Raw genomic sequence first — 20,576 nt, 5'->3', positions numbered from 1 at the left:
CTGTACAAACTAAAGAATAGTTAGTGTACTTCCTTATAAGTTAAGTAATTATAAGTAATTAAAAGACCATACATTTCTATTTCATAAACTGGACTGTCTTGTTATATGGCGTCTTCTCATGTCCTTCTTCACAGTGAATATTTAATTCCAAAATGGCAGGGTAAAAAACAATTCTTACAATTCACGAACTGAGTAATTATGCAGAGAACTTAAATATGTATATCATTCGACCCGGTACACCCACGCTCTGTGACAGACGTCTCGCGGGGAGTTCTATATGGAATGATTCTTATTTGTTAGACCGACAAACTGTTAACACAGCTAGAGGGGCTAAGTTTCTTGAGGGCGTGATATGTTTTGGCATAACATGTGGATACAAGAAAAGTGGACGTTTGTGTCTCAACATAGTCTCAACACAAACCACACCAACCTGGAACTGTTACACTCACGGAACATAACCAGAACACAACCACACCAACCTGGAACTGATACACTCACGGAACACAAACCAGAACACGGAACCACACCCAACCAGGAACACATACACCTCACCGGAACTTAACCAGAACACGCGAACCACACCAACCTGGAACTGTTACACTCACGGAACATAACCAGAACACAACCACACCAACCAGGAACTGATACACTCCACGGAACATAACCAGAACACAACCACACCAACCTGAAACTGTTACACTCACGGAACATAACCAGAACACAAACCACACCAACCTGGTATTGTTACACTCACGGAACATAACCAGAACACAACCACACCAACCTGGAACTGATACACTCACGGAACATAACCAGAACACAAATCCACACCAATTCCTGGAACTGTTACACTCACGGAACATAACCAGAACACAACCACACCAACCTGGTATTGTTACACTCACGGAATATAACTAGAACACAACCACACCAACCTGGAAATAATATACTCACGGAACATAACCAGAACACAACCACACCAACCTGGAACTGATACACTCACGGAACATAACCAGTCAGTGACGACAAAAATTGTATAAGTACGTCATGACATCAAATATAATAGAACAAGTATGTAAAAAATAACAGGTACGTCATGACATCAAATATAACAAATACACTTTCGTCTCAATAAGCCCCCAAGTGACTCAGCGGTATGTCTGCGGGCTTACAACGCTAAAAACCGAGTTTCGATACATGTGGTGGGTAGAACACACATCACCCATTGTGTAGCTTTATGTTTAATTAAAAACAACAACAACAACGTTTACGTAAACAGTATCTTAATCATACCACTATACTGGTGATGTCTATATAAACAGTATCTTAATCATACCACTATACTGGTGATGTCTATCTAAACAGTATTATATCATACCACTATACTGGTGATGTCTATATAAACAGTATCTTAATCATACCACTATACCGGTGATGTTTATATAAACAGTATCTTAATCATACCACTATACTGGTAATGTCTATATAAACAGTATCTTAATCATACCACTATACTGGTGATGTCTATCTAAACAGTATTATATCATACCACTATACTGGTGATGTCTATATAAACAGTATCTTAATCATACCACTATACCGGTGATGTTTATATAAACAGTATCTTAATCATACCACTATACTGGTGATGTCTATATAAACAGTATCTTAATCATACCACTATACTGGTAATGTGTATACAAACAGTATCTTAATCATACCACTATACTGGTGATGTCTATCTAAACAGTATCTTAATCATACCACTATACTGGTGATGTCTATATAAACAGTATCTTAATCATACCACTATACTGGTGATGTCTATATAAACAGTATCTTAATCATACCACTATACTGGTGATGTCTATATAAACAGTATCTTAATCATACCACTATACTGGTGGTGTCTATATAAACAGTATCTTAATCATACCACTATACTGGTGATGTCTATATAAACAGTATCTTAATCATACCACTATACTGGTGATGTCTATATAAACAGTATTTTAATCATACCACTATACTGGTGATGTCTATATAAACAGTATCTTAATCATACCACTATACCGGTGATGTCTGTATAAAACAGTATCTTAATCATACCACTATACCGTGATGTCTATATAAACAGTATCTTAATCATACCACTATACCGGGTGATGTCTATATAAACAGTATCTTAATCATACCACTATACCGGTGATGTCTATATAAACAGTATCTTAATCATACCACTATGCTGGTGGTGTCTATATAAACAGTATCTTATTCATACCACTATACTGGTGATGTCTATATAAACAGTATCTTAATCATACTTCACACCACTATACTGGTGATGTCTATATAAACAGTATCTTAATCATACCACTACTCTGGTGATGTCTATATAAACAGTATCTTAATCATACCACTATACTGGTGATGTCTATATAAACAGTATCTTAATCATACCACTATACTGGTGATGTCTATATAAACAGTATCTTAATCATACCACTATACTGGTGATGTCTATATAAACAGTATCTTAATCATACCACTATATACTGGTGATGTCTATATAAACAGTATCTTAATCATACCACTATATGCCGGTGATGTCTATATAAACAGTATCTTAATCATACCACTATACCGGTGATGTCTATATAAACAGTATCTTAATCATACCACTATACTGGTGATGTCTATATAAACAGTATCTTAATCATACCACTATACTGGTGATGTCTATATAAACAGTATCTTAATCATACCACTATACCGGTGATATCTATATAAACAGTATCTTAATCATACCACTATACTGGTGATGTCTATATAAACAGTATCTTAATCATACCACTATACTGGTGATGTCTATATAAACAGTATCACAAGAATGGTGTTTTGTTATTATAAATTACCTCTATTAAGTACGAACGAATGCTATAATAATAGCAGACGTTACTCACTGCTATAAAACATACAGCTGGTAGTAACAGTACACGTTACTCACTGCTATAAAACATACAGCTGGTAGTAACAGTACACGTTACTCACTGCTATAAAACATACAGCTGGTAGTAACAGTACACGTTACTCACTGCTATAAAACATACAGCTGGTAGTAACAGTACACGTTACTCACTGTCATAAGACATACACCTGGTAGTAACAGTACACGTTACTCAATGCCATAAGACATTCAGCTGGTTGTAACAGTACACGTTACTCACTGTCATAAGACATTCAGCTGGTAGTAACAGTACACGTTCCTCAATGCCATAAGACATTCAGCTGGTATTTACAGTATACGTTACTCACTGTCATAAGACATTCAGCTGGTAGTAACAGTACACGTTACTCAATGCCATAAGACATTCAGCTGGTTGTAACAGTACACGTTACTCACTGTCATAAGACATTCAGCTGGTAGTAACAGTACACGTTACTCAATGCCATAAGACATTCAGCTGGTATTTACAGTACACGTTACTCAATGTCATAAGACATACAGCTGGTAGTAACAGTACACGTTACTCACTGTCATAAGACATACAGCTGGTAGTAACCGTACACGTTACTCAGTGTCACTCGTCCAGTGAGTTGCTGTCACGTAGTAATGTGTTGATAGTTAACCAGACCTTCTTACTAAAATTAATAACCGCTGATAAGCAAACCTCGACGATTGATCTACAAAAAGTCGTTGTATCGATTGTAACAGTTTCCTTAGTTGTTTATACACAAAGTGTGATTAGATTATGTTATGTACAAGACACTTGAAGGTTAATAGAAATATTTGAGCCTTTGAGGTGACAAGATTTGAATATTACAACCACAGCGATGTTACAGAAGCTCGTGCTGCTCTATTACCTGTAATTACATTTGTATTACTCTCACATATCCATATTAACTGTATCGGAAGATAAGTTTTGTCCCCCCCTCCTTAGCTGCTCAGCGATAAGTCTGAAGATTTATAACAGTAAACATCAGCATTATACTCCTGGTGGCTACAGCACAGAGAACCTATTATGTATATTTGTGATTAACAACAAACACATAGCAGACCAGGGGCTTTTCTGCATTAAAAGAAGTGTCCGAAAGTCGAGCCTGTGGGAGGTGTTCTGTCCACGCAGAAGGACGCCATATTTCCCTTTCTTTAGGATTAATTCAGTAATAAAATAAAATATATTGAGTTCTTAGCTATTCCAAAGTTTGCGGCTACTGTTACAAGGAAATCAGCGCAATATAGTTGTCGATTGAAGAGCATTATCACGGATTAACATGAACTGACTAACAGAATATTTGGTGGGATGAACAGTTTGGGTTAGGCTATCCGTTTATTAAGTGCCCGAAAAGAAAATCCGACCTCACCCAAAGGATTACAAGAGTTCTGGTGGCTTCACGCCCTTCTCGTGCACTCTCTCACGTGACCGGAGCAAAGAAGACGGGGAACCGCCCAGTGGCTTACCGTACTTAATTCTAATAAACAACATTCGTAGAACAGCCAAACCCTACGGTTGACACGAACGAGGCAAAAACCAAAAGTTTATGTTCAAAGATGAGACGATAACAACAAAAACACGAGAGTTACTTTAAGTAGGTTGTCGACCCCTCACAGCAAGTTTATATTTCTAGCTAACATTTCCTAACACTATGCCATTGTATCTAAGATTGTTACCACGTGTTATAATACCATATATGATCCCAGCTACTGTAATTAGGTGTGAAAACAATATACAAAAATTACCAGGTGCTGTCGTAACACCGTACATAAACTAGCTGTGTAACAAACAAATTATAATACGTTCTGTGATACCAGTGTTTCACTCTACGTTCGGTAAAACTCACTAGGATAATTGACAACTTACCACCTCTATTCATCCTTAAGTCAATTAGGTTTGGACTTTCTGCGGGAGATGGTGGTGACATCTGTCTGCGACCCAGTTCAGGTGATATTGATAAGGTCGGCGAAGATGACCGGCTTTTATTAATAGACAGGTCCACTGGCTCCATTTGAATAGGTGGGCACTCGGCCTGGACAATAATATAAACAAAATGTACACTCTTATATACACACCTGTAATAATGAAATACACTGAATGTTAACAGTCGTACACACAAACCTTTAATAATGAAGTACACTGAATGTTAACAGTCGTACACACAAATCTTTGATAATAAAATACACTGAATGTTAACAGTCGTACACACAAACCTTTGATAATAAAATACACTGAATGTTAACAGTCGTACACACAAACCTTTGATAATAAAATACACTGAATGTTAACAGTCGTACATACAAACCTTTGATAATAAAATACACTGAATGTTAACAGTCGTACATACAAACCATTGGTAATAAAATACACTGATTGTTAACAGTCGTACACACAAACCTTTGATAATAAAATACACTGATTGTTAACAGTCATACACTGTGTATTTATCCAACCTTTGATATCATACATATATGCCAAAGCAACAATTGAACGAGTCTTAAATAACATATATGCTAATACAGCGGCATGTTATCAGATATACAAACCGTGGCGCTACAGGCGACATGAGTTTGGTTCTCGACTATTCTATAAAAGGTTTGTCTAGTTTATATTTACTTCAGAACAATTATTCCCGATAAGTCACGTTACAATTACTTAAGGATAATTACCCTAACTAGTTCATATGAGAGTATTCTGCACAAGTTGTTTATTCTTTCTGAAGATATGTTTATGTGAGGATATTTTATATCAAATCTTTGTACTTGTTATACACCACTTTATGGGAGGGTATTATATATATTAAGTCAGTTATTCTTATTAGATACGAGGCTATGTGAAGATACGTAATAAAAATTCAGTTATTTTGAACTTTAAATAAATATTCTACATAAATGTTTGGTTCATAAGAAGTGTTTACATGTTCAGTTCCACATGGACCGTGTTACAAACAACGGACAAACGCACAGGTGACAAGTTCCGGTTATTTAAACGCTACATTTGAAAGCAAGATAAGGTTTGTTCGTTTGTTTTGAATTTCGCGTAAAGCTACACGAGGGATATCTGCGATAGCCGTCTCTAATTTAGCAGCGTAAGACTAGAGAGAAGGCAGCTAGTCATCACCACCCACCGCCAACTCTTGGGCTACTCTTTTACCAAAGAATAGAGGTATTGACCGTCACATTATAACGCCTCCACAGCTGAAAGGGCAAGCATGTTTGGTGCGACAGGGATCCGATCCCGTGACCCTCATATTACAAGTCGAAAACCTTAACCCACCTGACCAGGCCGAGCCAGCAAGACCAGAAGGTTGTGACATGATTCGTGTCCTGTTCTTTTTTGTTATTTATAGGTGGCTATTTTAAGAAACAGAGGAAGTCCAAAAGTATTAGATGGTATTGTTACATTTGTTTGATAAATAAAAATGACACAATCTCCGCTTTCGTCTGGAACTGAGTACAGGAATCATTGACAAGTAACTTATTAGTTAATCACATTACTGAAATGTACTATTGCAATCGTGTTTTGTTGTTACTGTTTTCTGACGCCATATGTTACGTTAAGTATTCGTAAGATGCGATTTTCAGACAGAAATTGTTTGTTTGTTAAATTTCTGTAAAGTTATTAGAGGGTTATCTACACGTTAGTCGTCCTGAATTGAGAAGTGACGGACTAGAGAGAAAACAACCAGTTAACACCACTCACTAATTCTAATCGAACACTAGGATAAATTGTCACATTATAATGTCCCGATCACTGTAAAGACGAGCATCTTCGGCGACGGAATTCGAACTCGCGATCCAATGGTTAAGAGTCGAGGCTGAAACTGCACGTTCCGATAGTGACTGCTTTCCGGCGGATTACAGCGAACTTCTCCTCCGATAGTACAACGGAAGTTAGCTACCACATGTTCCGTGTCTTTGACATTATAAATATACGTGTTACGCACCATTTAACAGGCCTTAGTAGTCCGTATATTAGAATATCGAAGAAAGTTTCTATTCTGGCTCGGCCAACGTTTGTCACTACTCACTAAAAATGTGTTACACAACACTGCCAAGACCTCTGTTTGTCACTACCTACTAAAAATGTGTTACACAACACTGCGAAGACCTCTGTTTGTTACTACCTATTAAAAATGTGTTAGACAACACTGCGAAGACCTTTGTTTGTTACTACCTACTAAAAATGTGTTAGACAACACTGCCAAGACCTCTGTTTATTACTACCTACTACAACTGTGTTAGACAACACTGCCAAGACCTCTGTTTGTTTCATAGCTATTAAAAATGTGTTAGACAACACTGCTAAGACCTTTGTTTGTTTTATAGCTATTAAAAATGTGTTAAGACAACACTGCCAAGACCTCTGTTTGTTACTACCTATTAAAAATGTGTCAGACAACACTGCCAAGACCTTTGTTTGTTACCACCTATTAAAAATGTGTTAGACAACACTGCCAAGACCTCTGTTTGTTACTACCTATTAAAACTGTGTTAGACAACACTGCCAAGACCTCTGTTTGTTACTACCTATTAAAAATGTGTTAGACAACACTGCCAAGACCTCTGTTTGTTACTACCTATTAAAAATGTGTTACACAACACTGCCAAGACCTCTGTTTGTTACTACCTATTAAAAATGTGTTAGACAACACTGCCAAGACCTCTGTTTGTTACTACCTATTAAAAATGTGTTAGACAACACTGCCAAGACCTCTGTTTGTTACTACCTATTAAAAATGTGTCAGACAACACTGCCAAGACCTTTGTTTGTTACCACCTATTAAAAATGTGTTAGACAACACTGCCAAGACCTCTGTTTGTTACTACCTATTAAAACTGTGTTAGACAACACTGCCAAGACCTCTGTTTGTTACTACCTATTAAAAATGTGTTAGACAACACTGCCAAGACCTTTGTTTGTTACTACCTATTAAAACTGTGTTAGACAACACTGCCAAGACCTTTGTTTGTTAGTACTTACAGAGTAAGACAAATGAATCTATATATCTTTGCATTACCACCGTGGTTATTGAAACTCGATTTTTTAACGTCATAGAGTAAAAGGTCCTAGGCTCATCACTGAACCACCAGGGGTTTGGCAACAAGACAAGTCAAATGTGACCATTTACTATTTGTCTGTTCGTGTCTTACAATACAGTAACATTTACTATCGAGAATTTAATTAAATGTTCAATGAAAATGTTCCTTTTATCCAAACTTTTATAAAGACTTTCGTATATACTAATTTTTACTATTCAGTTAAAACTAAAATCTAAAATACTTTCTTAATGCGGTCGAATAAAAGAAAATAAAGTTTCGTTACACCAAAATAATAAACTCAGCACTAAATACATGTTTACGTTAATGTCCAAATCATTATGAAGCATAGAAAACATCAGTCTAACCAATTGTTAATGCTAATACTGTCAATAGAGGGCGCTTTCTGTAAGTAGATCAAAAGAAACCGTTCTTGATCGAGGTAGTTTTGGTAAATCGTGATTGGCAAATGCTCATTGTAACTAAATTAAATACGCTTGGAAACACTGCTGCTAGCCAGGGTTCCATAATTATGTCCTACTTATGATCCGTGTGATGACACGGATACTGAAACAGAAGTACCTTGAAGTTACAACTGATTGTTTTGTCAATAGTTAAACATGCTGTCCGATAATGGGCGTATCCAACTCTAATTCTGCAGAATATTGGACACAAATCAAAGTAAAACGTTCTGCTTTTTTGTACATTGAAAACATACCAATTAAAGCAACGAAGAACTTAGTTTATTTATGGTCGTCAGTAATGTTTTTAATACACATATAATCTACTATTTCTGAGTGTTAATTGAAACGAAGAAGATCCTAATATAACCCACGGTAACTTCTTTTAAAGACATAAAAAAGTTCGAAGTGTCAATTATCGTGGCTTTACCAAAATCTTAAAACCTGGTGTGATGATAACTTCTGAAACGAAAACTTGTAAATTTGCCTTCTCAAATTATTAATATAATACCACAAGAGATATATTTTTAAATAACAAAGTCTTACTCTATAAACTGTCCAACGATCTTAAACTGCATGACTTCAACTTATACCTTTTTCTGTAAGCCTAGTTGATGGACCTAACTTTGTATAAAATTTTAACAAAAAACAAAATGAAAACGACACCTACCTCTTTGGAGTTCATCATCTGATGCATACAATGTGGGTCTAAGTTCACCTCAGACCCCGGAGTGATAATTAGAGTTACGCCCTCACGCTGAAAAGGAAAGAACAAGACCTTTAGCACCCAGTTTTAATAACGGTCATACTACACCCACTTTCACTACAAAACCTTTAAAAAGCAAGCAACAAATTATCCAATCAATAATGTAAAATGAAACTCTACTATTAAATTGACAGCATTTTATTGTGTTATAGGTGCTAAGTACAGCCTGGTGTTAGATAAGTATTATTGTATTGCAATACACAACATGTTCAGGAGACTCCAAGTAAGATAAGCTTCGTTCTTTGAAAACTTCCACGATCAGTCTAGTTCACTGTTTACTACACGTGTAAATACAACACTTTAATATTAACACTTCAATCTGTTATTTTCTACACGTGTAAATACAACAGTTTAATATTAACACTTCAATCTGTTATTTTCTACACGTGTAAATACAACACTTTAATATTAACACTTCAATCTGTTATTTTCTACACGTGTAAATACAACACTTTAATATTAACACTTCAATCTGTTATTTTCTACACGTGTAAATACAACACTTTAATATTAACACTTCAATCTGTTATTTTCTACACGTGTAAATACAACACTTTAATATTAACATTTCAATCTGTTATTTTCTACACGTAAATACAACACTTTAATAACGATTACGTGCGGGGTGAATATTATATGTCTGACATTATTTCGTTTTCTGCTGTTACCTTACCCAGTCGTTTCATGTTTAGTCATTTTAAATAAGCTACAATGTACCATTAACACTTTCACGTTTGATTCCGCTTAGCTTTAGGCCTAATACGGGATGTAACTTGAAATATTAATTACAACCTTCTACAGGTATCAATTTAATTTAAAGAAAATATTGAAACGTTACAAGTTATTTTCCTCACGTCTGAACAAGTGTTCGTAGCTTTGTAACTACTACAATTAAATACAAAAATGAATCTAGATAAAATGGTAGTGTACTGTCAGCGGTTACACGTTAAGCCTAAGTGGTGAAGTGTCTGTAACTAGCACTGTTAAATACAAGGATGAATGTAGAATGGTAGTGTACTGTCAGCGGTTACACGTTAAGTCTAAGTGGTGAAGTGTCTGTAACTATTACAATTAAATACAAGGATGAATGTAGAATGGTAGTGTACTGTCAGCTGTTACACGTTAAGCCTAAGTGGTGAAGTGTCTGTAACTAGCACTGTTAAATACAAGGATGAATGTAGAATGGTAGTGTACTGTCAGCTGTTACACGTTAAGCCTAAGTGGTGAAGTGTCTGTAACTGGCACTGTTAAATACAAGGATGAATGTAGAATTATAGTGTATTGACGACTGTTATACGTTAAGCATAAATTGTGACGTAAACTCTAAGCTAGAAAAAGTAAACAAACTTTGAGAATGGCGTAGAGAGACATCGCGTATGTGTTTTGGATTTGTGTGATAAATTGTATTGTAACTGTAGAATACGGGGAGACATCAACTCACGCATTTGAACATCAATATGGTGAGAAACACCTAGTGAAGGGAGGGTGTAGTTAGCCCGTCGCTTTGGATAGGAACTAAGATGAAAATTATTTTGCTTTATTAGTTATTTTAAATTTCGGCAATGAAAGTGTTCCATCCTGTCACAGGTACACCTCTATCTGGCGTCATGAAACAAACGACATAACCAAATACGGCCTTCACCGAATTGAGGTATTTTTTTCGAGATAATGAATGCTTTTTACTATAGAGACTCTGAGAAGACACCACTATCGACACCAGGGAAACCAAACCACGCCTCGTACAGTAATTCAGTACGTACAATTTTCACATTTCACTGCACGTGAATGGTATGACGCACGATCGGTCGTTACGGACGCTGCTACCAATCCGTAAATCGTCACGTGGCTTGCGTCCTAGTAGCAGGTCATGTCTTCGGTGCAGCACACTATTAAAGAAATTCTTGGCGCAAGAACTATAAACACACACAAATCAATAAAACGCGTGTTAAACTTTTTCTAGGATGTACTTTGTATCATCACTGAACCTTAAAGTGTCAGTAACAGATAATACAATACATACTCCAGTGAATAATTGAAGATACAGAGTAGTGCCACACAGACGTTACCTTTCAAAAAATCTTTACGTTTTGTTATGGAATCATCACCAGCTAGCAGTTAAAACATTGAATAAAGTACCACCGTGAGATGGATCTTACAATGGTGATATAAAGTACCACCGTGAGATGGATCTTACAATAGTGGATAAAGTACCACCGCGAGATGGATCTTACAATAGTGGATAAAGTACCACCGCGAGATGGATCTTACAATGGTGATATAAAGTACCACCGCGAGATGGATATTAAAGCACTCCTCAAAGTACCAGTGCCAGATGAATGTTAAAATATTGGATAAAGTATCACCGCCAGATGGATATTACAAAAGTAGATTATGTATGTGTGTGTTGTCTTATAGCAAAGCCACATCTGGCTATCTGTTGATTCCACCAAAGGGAATCGAACCCCTGATTTTAGCGTTGTAAATCCGTAGCCTATACTAGCGGGGGTAAATTAAGTATCATTTCAATATACATTTCAACAGAAACAAGTGAAAACAGAGTAAAGTGTAAAACGAAAAGAACCATCACTGGATACAGAACGATAACATATTGTACGTTATCCATTGAATTATGACAAGTTACATTAACATATACAACCATAACTGTTCAGTGCCATCTAAAACCAGCAAACGCAAACATAAATTCAATGGTTTTCTAATATCACTTGAAATCAAATAAATATTGAGCTTTTATAAACAATTCGTTTCTAACATGATATAAATAAAGGTCAATAGTGTTGCAATGACCAAACTGACACACGAAACCGTCACGTGACAGGGAGAGCACGTAATGCCCCAGGTCAGGGCAAGCGGCAGCACTTGTAATGAATGGAATGATAAACCCCCACGTGTAAGTTATATCGCCAGCTGTCTTGTAGCCACCCACCACCACCCCCAAATACCTAAAATACATCAAGTAGACCTTGTGGTGACCAAGCCTTCATTGTCCGGTGAGCACATACAGCCAGCACGTGATTTTATGTGCGAGTACATATATATATAATATATATATATATATATTAAAACTAAGAAAACGAATGATTAAATCGTTGACTCGTCCCTGACTCTCAACCCCAGGTACGAGTCCAGCTTTATGTTTATATTGTATTTCTTTGCGTCATAATAAACACTGCGCCGTTTTCAACCTATGGTCAAAGGAAGATTTCAACCGGCAAACCAGCCAACACAATAAAGTACAGAGCCCCTTAGCAGCTGGCCTACCCTCCCCCGACATCTGTCGTGCCGTCTAGACGCTCCCTACCCAAGGGAACGCGTGGGGTGGAGTCGATCCACCCTTTTGTTTAAGGTTTCGTAGCGACAGCTGCTGTCGGGAACAAATTTGGCTTCAAGATCTAGTTCTACAGAACAAAAATGTACGGTAGTAAACGTACAGAACTTTACAGTTAGAAGTACGGTAGTAAACGTACAAAACTTTACAGTTAGATGTACGGTAGTAAACTTACAGAACTTTACAGTTAAATTACGGTAGTAAATTTACAGAACTAAGTAGCCAGATGTACGGCAGTAAACTTACAGAATTTTACAGTTAGATGTACGGTAGTAAACGTACAGAACTTTACAGTTAGATGTACGGTAGTAAACGTACCGAACTTTATAGTCAGCGTTTCACTCCTTTCCTTTACTTCTTTTGATAAGTTTTACTCCTTAACTTTACTGTCTTTAGTTGAGTTTTACTCCTGAACTTTACTGTCTTTAGTTGAGTTTTACTCCTTAACTTTACTGTCTTTAGTTGAGTTTTACTCCGTAACTTTACAGTCTTTAGTTGAGTTTTACTCCTTAACTTTACTGTCTTTAGTTGAGTTTTACTCCTTAACTTTACTGTCTTTAGTTGAGTTTTACTCCTTAACTTTACTTTCTTTAGTTGAGTTTTACTCCGTAACTTAACAGTCTTTAGTTGAGTTTTACTCCTTAACTTTACTGTCTTTAGTTGAGTTTTACTCCTTAACTTTACTGTCTTTAGTTGAGTTTTACTCCGTAACTTTACAGTCTTTAGTTGAGTTTTACTCCTTAACTTTACTGTCTTTAGTTGAGTTTTACTCCTTAACTTTACTGTCTTTAGTTGAGTTTTACTCCGTAACTTTACTGTCTTTAGTTGAGTTTTACTCCTTAACTTTACTGTCTTTAGTTGAGTTTTACTCCTTAACTTTACTTTCTTTAGTTGAGTTTTACTCCGTAACTTAACAGTCTTTAGTTGAGTTTTACTCCTTAACTTTACTGTCTTTAGTTGAGTTTTACTCCGTAACTTTACTCCGTAACTTTACAGTGTTTAGTTGAGTTTTACTCCGTAACTTTACTGTCTTTAGTTGAGTTTTACTCCGTAACTTAACAGTCTTTAGTTGAGTTTTACTCCTTAACTTTACTGTCTTTAGTTGAGTTTTACTCCGTAACTTTACTCCGTAACTTTACTGTCTTTAGTTGAGTTTTACTCCTTAACTTTACTTTCTTTAGTTGAGTTTTACTCCGTAACTTTACAGTCTTTAGTTGAGTTTTACTCCTTAACTTTACTGTCTTTAGTTGAGTTTTACTCCGTAACTTTACTGTCCTGAGTTGTGTTTTACTCCTCAACTTTACAGTCTTTAGTTGAGTTTTACTCCTTAACTTTACTGTCCTGAGTTGAGTTTTACTCCTTAACTTTACTGTCTTTAGTTGAGTTTTACTCCTTAACTTTACTGTCTTTAGTTGAGTTTTACTTCGTAACTTTACAGTCGTTGTTGAGTTTTACTCCGTAACTTTACAGTCTTTAGTTAAGTTTTACTCCGTAACATTACTGTCTTTAGTTGAGTTTTACTCCGTAACTTTACTGTCTTTAGTTGAGTTTTACTCCTTAACTTTATTGTCTTTAGTTGAGTTTTACTCCGTAACTTTACAGTCTTTAGTTGAGTTTTACTCCTCAACTTTACAGTCTTTAGTTGAGTTTTACTACTCAACTTTACAGTCTTTAGTTGAGTTTTACTCCGTAACTTTACTGTCTTTAGTTGAGTTTTACTCCGTAACTTTACTGTCTTTAGTTGGGTTTTACTCCGTAACTTTACTGTCTTTAGTTGAGTTTTACTCCTTAACTTTATTGTCTTTAGTTGAGTTTTACTCCGTAACTTTACAGTCTTTAGTTGAGTTTTACTCCTCAACTTTACAGTCTTTAGTTGAGTTTTACTCCTCAACTTTACAGTCTTTAGTTGAGTTTTACTCCTTAACTTTACTGTCCTGAGTTGTGTTTTACTCCGTAACTTTACATTCTTTAGTTGAGTTTGACTCCGTAACTTTACTGTCTTTAGTTGTGTTTTACTCCTTAACTTTACAGTCTTTAGTTGAGTTTTACTCCGTAACTTTACAGTCTTTAGTTGAGTTTTACTCCGTAACTTTACTGTCTTTAGTTGAGTTTTACTCCGTAACTTTACTGTCTTTAGTTGAGTTTTACTCCGTAACTTTACTGTCTTTAGTTGTGTTTTACTCCTTAACTTTACAGTCTTTAGTTGAGATTTACTCCGTAACTTTACAGTCTTTAGTTGAGTTTTACTCCGTAACTTTACTGTCTTTAGTTGAGTTTTACTCCTCAACTTTACTGTCTTTAGTTGAGTTTTACTCCTTAACTTTATTGTCTTTAGTTGAGTTTTACTCCTCAACTTTACAGTCTTTAGTTGAGTTTTACTCCTCAACTTTACAGTCTTTAGTTGAGTTTTACTCCTTAACTTTACTGTCCTGAGTTGTGTTTTACTCCGTAACTTTACTGTCTTTAGGTGTGTTTTACTCCTTAACTTTACTGTCCTGAGTTGTGTTTTACTCCGTAACTTTACTGTCTTTAGGTGAGTTTTACTTCGTAACTTTACAGTCTTTAGTTGAGTTTGACTCCGTAACTTTACTGTCTTTAGTTGTGTTTTACTCCTTAACTTTACTGTCCTGAGTTGTGTTTTACTCCGTAACTTTACTGTCTTTAGGTGAGTTTTACTCCGTAACTTTACATTCTTTAGTTGAGTTTGACTCCGTAACTTTACTGTCTTTAGTTGTGTTTTACTCCTTAACTTTACAGTCTTTAGTTGAGTTTTACTCCGTAACTTTACAGTCTTTAGTTGAGTTTTACTCCGTAACTTTACTGTCTTTAGTTGGGTTTTACTCCGTAACTTTACTGTCTTTAGTTGAGTTTTACTCCGTAACTTTACTGTCTTTAGTTGTGTTTTACTCCTTAACTTTACAGTCTTTAGTTGAGATTTACTCCGTAACTTTACAGTCTTTAGTTGAGTTTTACTCCGTAACTTTACTGTCTTTAGTTGAGTTTTACTCCTCAACTTTACTGTCTTTAGTTGAGTTTTACTCCTTAACTTTACTGTTTTTGGTTGAGTTTTACTCCTTAACTTTACTGTCCTGAGTTGTGTTTTACTCCTTAACTTTACTGTCCTGAGTTGTGTTTTACTCCGTAACTTTACTGTCTTTAGTTGAGTTTTACTCCTTAACTTTACTGTCCTGAGTTGTGTTTTACTCCGTAACTTTACTGTCTTTAGGTGAGTTTTACTCCTTAACTTTACTGTCTTTAGTTGAGTTTTACTCCTTAACTTTACTGTCTTTAGTTGAGTTTTACTTCGTAACTTTACAGTCTTTGTTGAGTTTTACTCCGTAACTTTACAGTCTTTAGTTGAGTTTTACTCCGTAACTTTACTGTCTTTAGTTGAGTTTTACTCCGTAACTTTACTGTCTTTAGTTGAGTTTTACTCCTTAACTTTATTGTCTTTAGTTGAGTTTTACTCCTCAACTTTACAGTCTTTAGTTGAGTTTTACTCCTTAACTTTACTGTCCTGAGTTGTGTTTTACTCCGTAACTTTACTGTCTTTAGGTGAGTTTTACTCCGTAACTTTACATTCTTTAGTTGAGTTTGACTCCTTAACTTTACTGTCCTGAGTTGAGTTTTACTCCTTAACTTTACTGTTTTTGGTTGAGTTTTACTCCTTAACTTTACTGTCCTGAGTTGTGTTTTACTCCTTAACTTTACTGTCCTGAGTTGTGTTTTACTCCGTAACTTTACTGTCTTTAGTTGAGTTTTACTCCTTAACTTTACTGTCCTGAGTTGTGTTTTACTCCGTAACTTTACAGTCTTTGTTGAGTTTTACTCCGTAACTTTACTGTCTTTAGTTGAGTTTTACTCCTTAACTTTATTGTCTTTAGTTGAGTTTTACTCCTCAACTTTACAGTCTTTAGTTGAGTTTTACTCCTTAACTTTACTGTCCTGAGTTGTGTTTTACTCCGTAACTTTACTGTCTTTAGGTGAGTTTTACTCCGTAACTTTACATTCTTTAGTTGAGTTTGACTCCTTATCTTTACTGTTCTCAGTTAAGTTTCCCTCCGTAACTTTACTGTCTTTACTTAAGTTTTAGTTCTTAATTTTACTGTCCTCAGTTGAGTTTATTCCTTAACTTTATTGTCTTCATTTATGTTTATATCCTTAACTTTACTGTCCTTACATAAGTTTTACTCCTCAACTTTACTGTCTTTACTTAAGTTTTACTTCTTTTGACCGTGTATTTCTTCTCTGTTAACTCTTCGATATTTTCTGTCCTCGTCATACATTAATTCGTTCATCATTTTATGAGGAAACCCTGTATTTCTTTTGGTAATGTCGACGTCTTTTGAGGGAATTGTAACAAAAGGTTATAATTAATTTTGAACACATTTCTGATAATAACCCCCCCCCCCTTGTCCCCCTTCTGTTGTGATAGTTTTCTTCGTGTCGACCAAATAACATCTTTGTCTCTCAGATTTCCCTGAAGGGGTTTTTAGCAAGTGTAATGCAGAGTGAAATACAGCCCTCCGGTGAGATTTGTGATTTTTTTCTTACGCTGGTGTCCCTCAGTGACGTCACAGGTGACGAAGATTTGATCACATGTATATTCTAGGAAATTCCTTTCATGTATAATGTAACATGCACCTAGAGACTAAACAACGACAACTGAGACCCTGAACACAAAGGAAACTTGTGTTATTTTGTCCTTACATTAGACTAATAACAGTCCCTAGTTATTCTGCAGAGACTAAACATATAATCAATTTTTTTTTTTTTCTAGAAAATTTTTCAGGTTTGTAGTTTTTGTTCAGCTTCATAACGTCAACCAAGAAAACAATCAGACACAACAACATCAATTGTGTGTTCACTGGATAACTTTAACACCATGGTGAATTAACACATAACAATCTGGTGTTTAGTGGATAACCTTAACACCATGGTGAATTAACACATAACAATCTGGTGTTCACTGGATAACCTTAACACCATAGTGAATTAACACATAACAATCTGGTGTTCACTGGATAACCTTAACACCATGGTGAATTAACACATAACAATCTGGTGTTTACTGGATAACCTTAACACTATAGTGAATTAACACATAAGAATCTGGTGTTCACTGGATAACCTTAACACCACGGTGAATTAACACATAACAATCTGGTGTTCACTGGATAACCTTAACACCATGATGAATTAATACATAACAATATGGTGTTCACTGGATAACCTTAACACCATAGTGAATTAACACATAACAATCTGGTGTTCACTGGATAACCTTAACACCATAGTGAATTAACACATAACAATCTGGTGTTCACTGGATAACTTTAACACCATGATGAATTAACACATAACAATCTGGTGTTCACTGGATAACCTTAACACCATAGTGAATTAACACATAACAATCTGGTGTTCACTGGATAACTTTAACACCATAGTGAATTAACACATAACAATCTGGTGTTTACTGGATAACCTTAACACCATAGTGAATTAACACATAACAATCTGGTGTTCACTGGATAACCTTAACACCATGATGAATTAACACATAACAATCTGGTGTTTACTGGATAACTTTAACACTATAGTGAATTAACACATAACAATCTGGTGTTTACTGGATAACCTTAACACTACAGTGAGTTAATACACAAGTAGGTGTTTACTGGATAACTTTAACACTATAGTGAATTAACACATAACAATCTGGTGTTTACTGGATAACCTTAACACCATGGTGAATTAACACATAACAATCTGGTGTTCACTGGATAACCTTAACACCATGATGAATTAACACATAACAATCTGGTGTTCACTGGATAACCTTAACACTATAGTGAATTAACACACAAGTGTTTTTCAACAACTGTGGAACATATACGTGTTAACACACAAGTGTTTTTCAACAACTGTGGAACATATACGTGTTAACACACAAGTGTTCTTTAAATAACTATAAAACTAATAAGTGTTAACACAAAAGTTTTCTTTAAACAACTATAGAACAAATAAGTCTTGACACACAAGTGTTCTTTAAACAACTACAGAACAAATACATGTTGCCACACATTATTAGATAATTGTAAAACGAGCTTCAAGTAGCTAAGTTGGATGGTGGTAGACGTTCTATCAAGCAGCTAAGTTGGACGTTCTAACTGACCGTAAGTAAACCTTCTATTTTGACAATACAAATAGTTTGAAGACTTACCAAAACCATACGAACTGACCTTCTACGTGTAGACCTAAACAGGCACTGACTAAACAAACACAACTTATAAGACACCACCTGGCGACAACCCTCACCGCTCGAGTCCTCACTAGAGAATGGAAGCTGAGTCTCCGTGCTAAACTCAGAAGGCGAGCAGGGCGCGGTAGTGTGCCAAACCAGGAAACTTGGGAGTGGCCAAACGGTATTGTCCTCCCCTCCAGCGCCCCCTTCTGGTTCTGACACGACAGGTCATTTGCATAGCCGCACGCGGTCGGCCCCGGGGTGGGAGGAGAAGGTGCGGGCGTCACAGCTTGGCCCCTCGCTCCACGAGGGCCTGGGAAAGCCAGCAACGTGTTCGTGTAGTAAAACCCGTACTACTGTTGAGAGAACCGGCGAGAAACAGTCACGCCGAGGCACTCGAGTCTTAGAACTTTCGTCCAGTCATCTAATCCTTTGATTTTTTTCTTTCTTTGAAAGATAACGATACTTGTGACAGAGTCGACACGTAAACAACTAGGACGGGATTAGTTACTAACTTCTTCTGATAAATTCAGATATTGTTCGATGATTATCGGTCACAACGCTACAGATTTCCTATCATAAATACAGCAAGTCTGTGTTTTTATTCTTCTTGTTACGATGTCTACTGCAACACTAGAAAAAAATAGCCCTCTGTTAAAAAACAAGTAACCTACAAGACGTAATTCGTGAAACGTTTTCGTGACCTTAGGAGCTTAGTCCCTAAACGGCTACTTGTGGATAATTCTGAAAGATTTATTTCAGTACAATGAGACATAAACACGAACTACTAACGACAGTTCAAATTACAAAATAAAATGATTTTCTATGACAGTATCAGCTCCATCTGGTTTTTAATTTATTTAATACAAATATGTTATGAATCCTGATGCTAACCCTGATTGTGAGTGCTTTCCTTTCGTTGTTGTTATGTTTTAATACATTCAATGTTTGAGCATTTTAAAAACTTATTTGTTAGTTATATGTTTACTTACCTACCTTCATCAGGTCGTGTTTTTTTATTTCTTCTTGTTTCTCCTACATAAAACATTTCGTAGTCTATACATTTTGTACATCGTGCCATCACCAAACAAGTAATCCCAGAAAGGTTGGTAGGTGACAAACAGTCTCATGACCACAAAACTTTAGAACAAGGAAGGATAACTGGTAACAGTTTAACAACTTCAAAACGTTGGATCTTGAAAGGTTGCTAGGTAACAAGTACATCTAACAACGTCATGGCATCAGATCTTGAAAGGTTGCTAGGTAACAAGTACATCTAACAACGTCATAGCATCAGATCTTGAAAGGTTGCTAGGTAACAAGTACATCTAACAACGTCATAGCATCAGATCTTGAAAGGTTGCTAGGTAACAAGTACATCTAACAACGTCATGGCATCAGATCTTGAAAGGTTGCTACGTAACAAGTACATCTAACAACGTCATGGCATCGGATCTTGAAAGGTTGCTAGGTAACAAGTACATCTAACAACGTCATGGCATCAGATCTTGAAAGGTTGCTAGGTAACAAGTACATCTAACAACGTCATGGCATCAGATCTTGAAAGGTTGCTAGGTAACAAGTACATCTAACAACGTCATGGCATCAGATCTTGAAAGGTTGCTAGGTAACAAGTACATCTAACAACGTCATGGCATCAGATCTTGAAAGGTTGCTAGGTAACAAGTACATCTAACAACGTCATGGCATCAGATCTTGAA

General features: G+C 36.0%; 2 protein-coding genes across 3 annotated transcripts in view; one reads left to right on the top strand and one right to left on the bottom strand.

Annotated features, from left to right (window-relative positions):
* LOC143247856 (uncharacterized) overlaps positions 1 to 20,576 on the top strand; it is a 393,539-nt gene that overhangs the window by 303,123 nt on the left and 69,840 nt on the right. The window lies entirely within an intron of this gene.
* Positions 4,374 to 19,428, bottom strand: LOC143245998 (uncharacterized). Its single transcript, XM_076492249.1, has 4 exons — positions 18,835 to 19,428; positions 9,167 to 9,253; positions 4,843 to 5,028; positions 4,374 to 4,505 (listed from the first exon to the last, which is right to left on the bottom strand). Exons 1-4 carry the CDS (start codon positions 18,841 to 18,843, stop codon positions 4,374 to 4,376), a joined length of 414 nt encoding a protein of 137 aa, XP_076348364.1. The 5' UTR covers positions 18,844 to 19,428.

This window comes from Tachypleus tridentatus, chromosome 3 (genome assembly GCF_004210375.1).
Source record: "Tachypleus tridentatus isolate NWPU-2018 chromosome 3, ASM421037v1, whole genome shotgun sequence".
NCBI lineage: Eukaryota > Metazoa > Arthropoda > Merostomata > Xiphosura > Limulidae > Tachypleus > Tachypleus tridentatus.
This window is presented reverse-complemented; position numbering and strand designations above follow the sequence as displayed.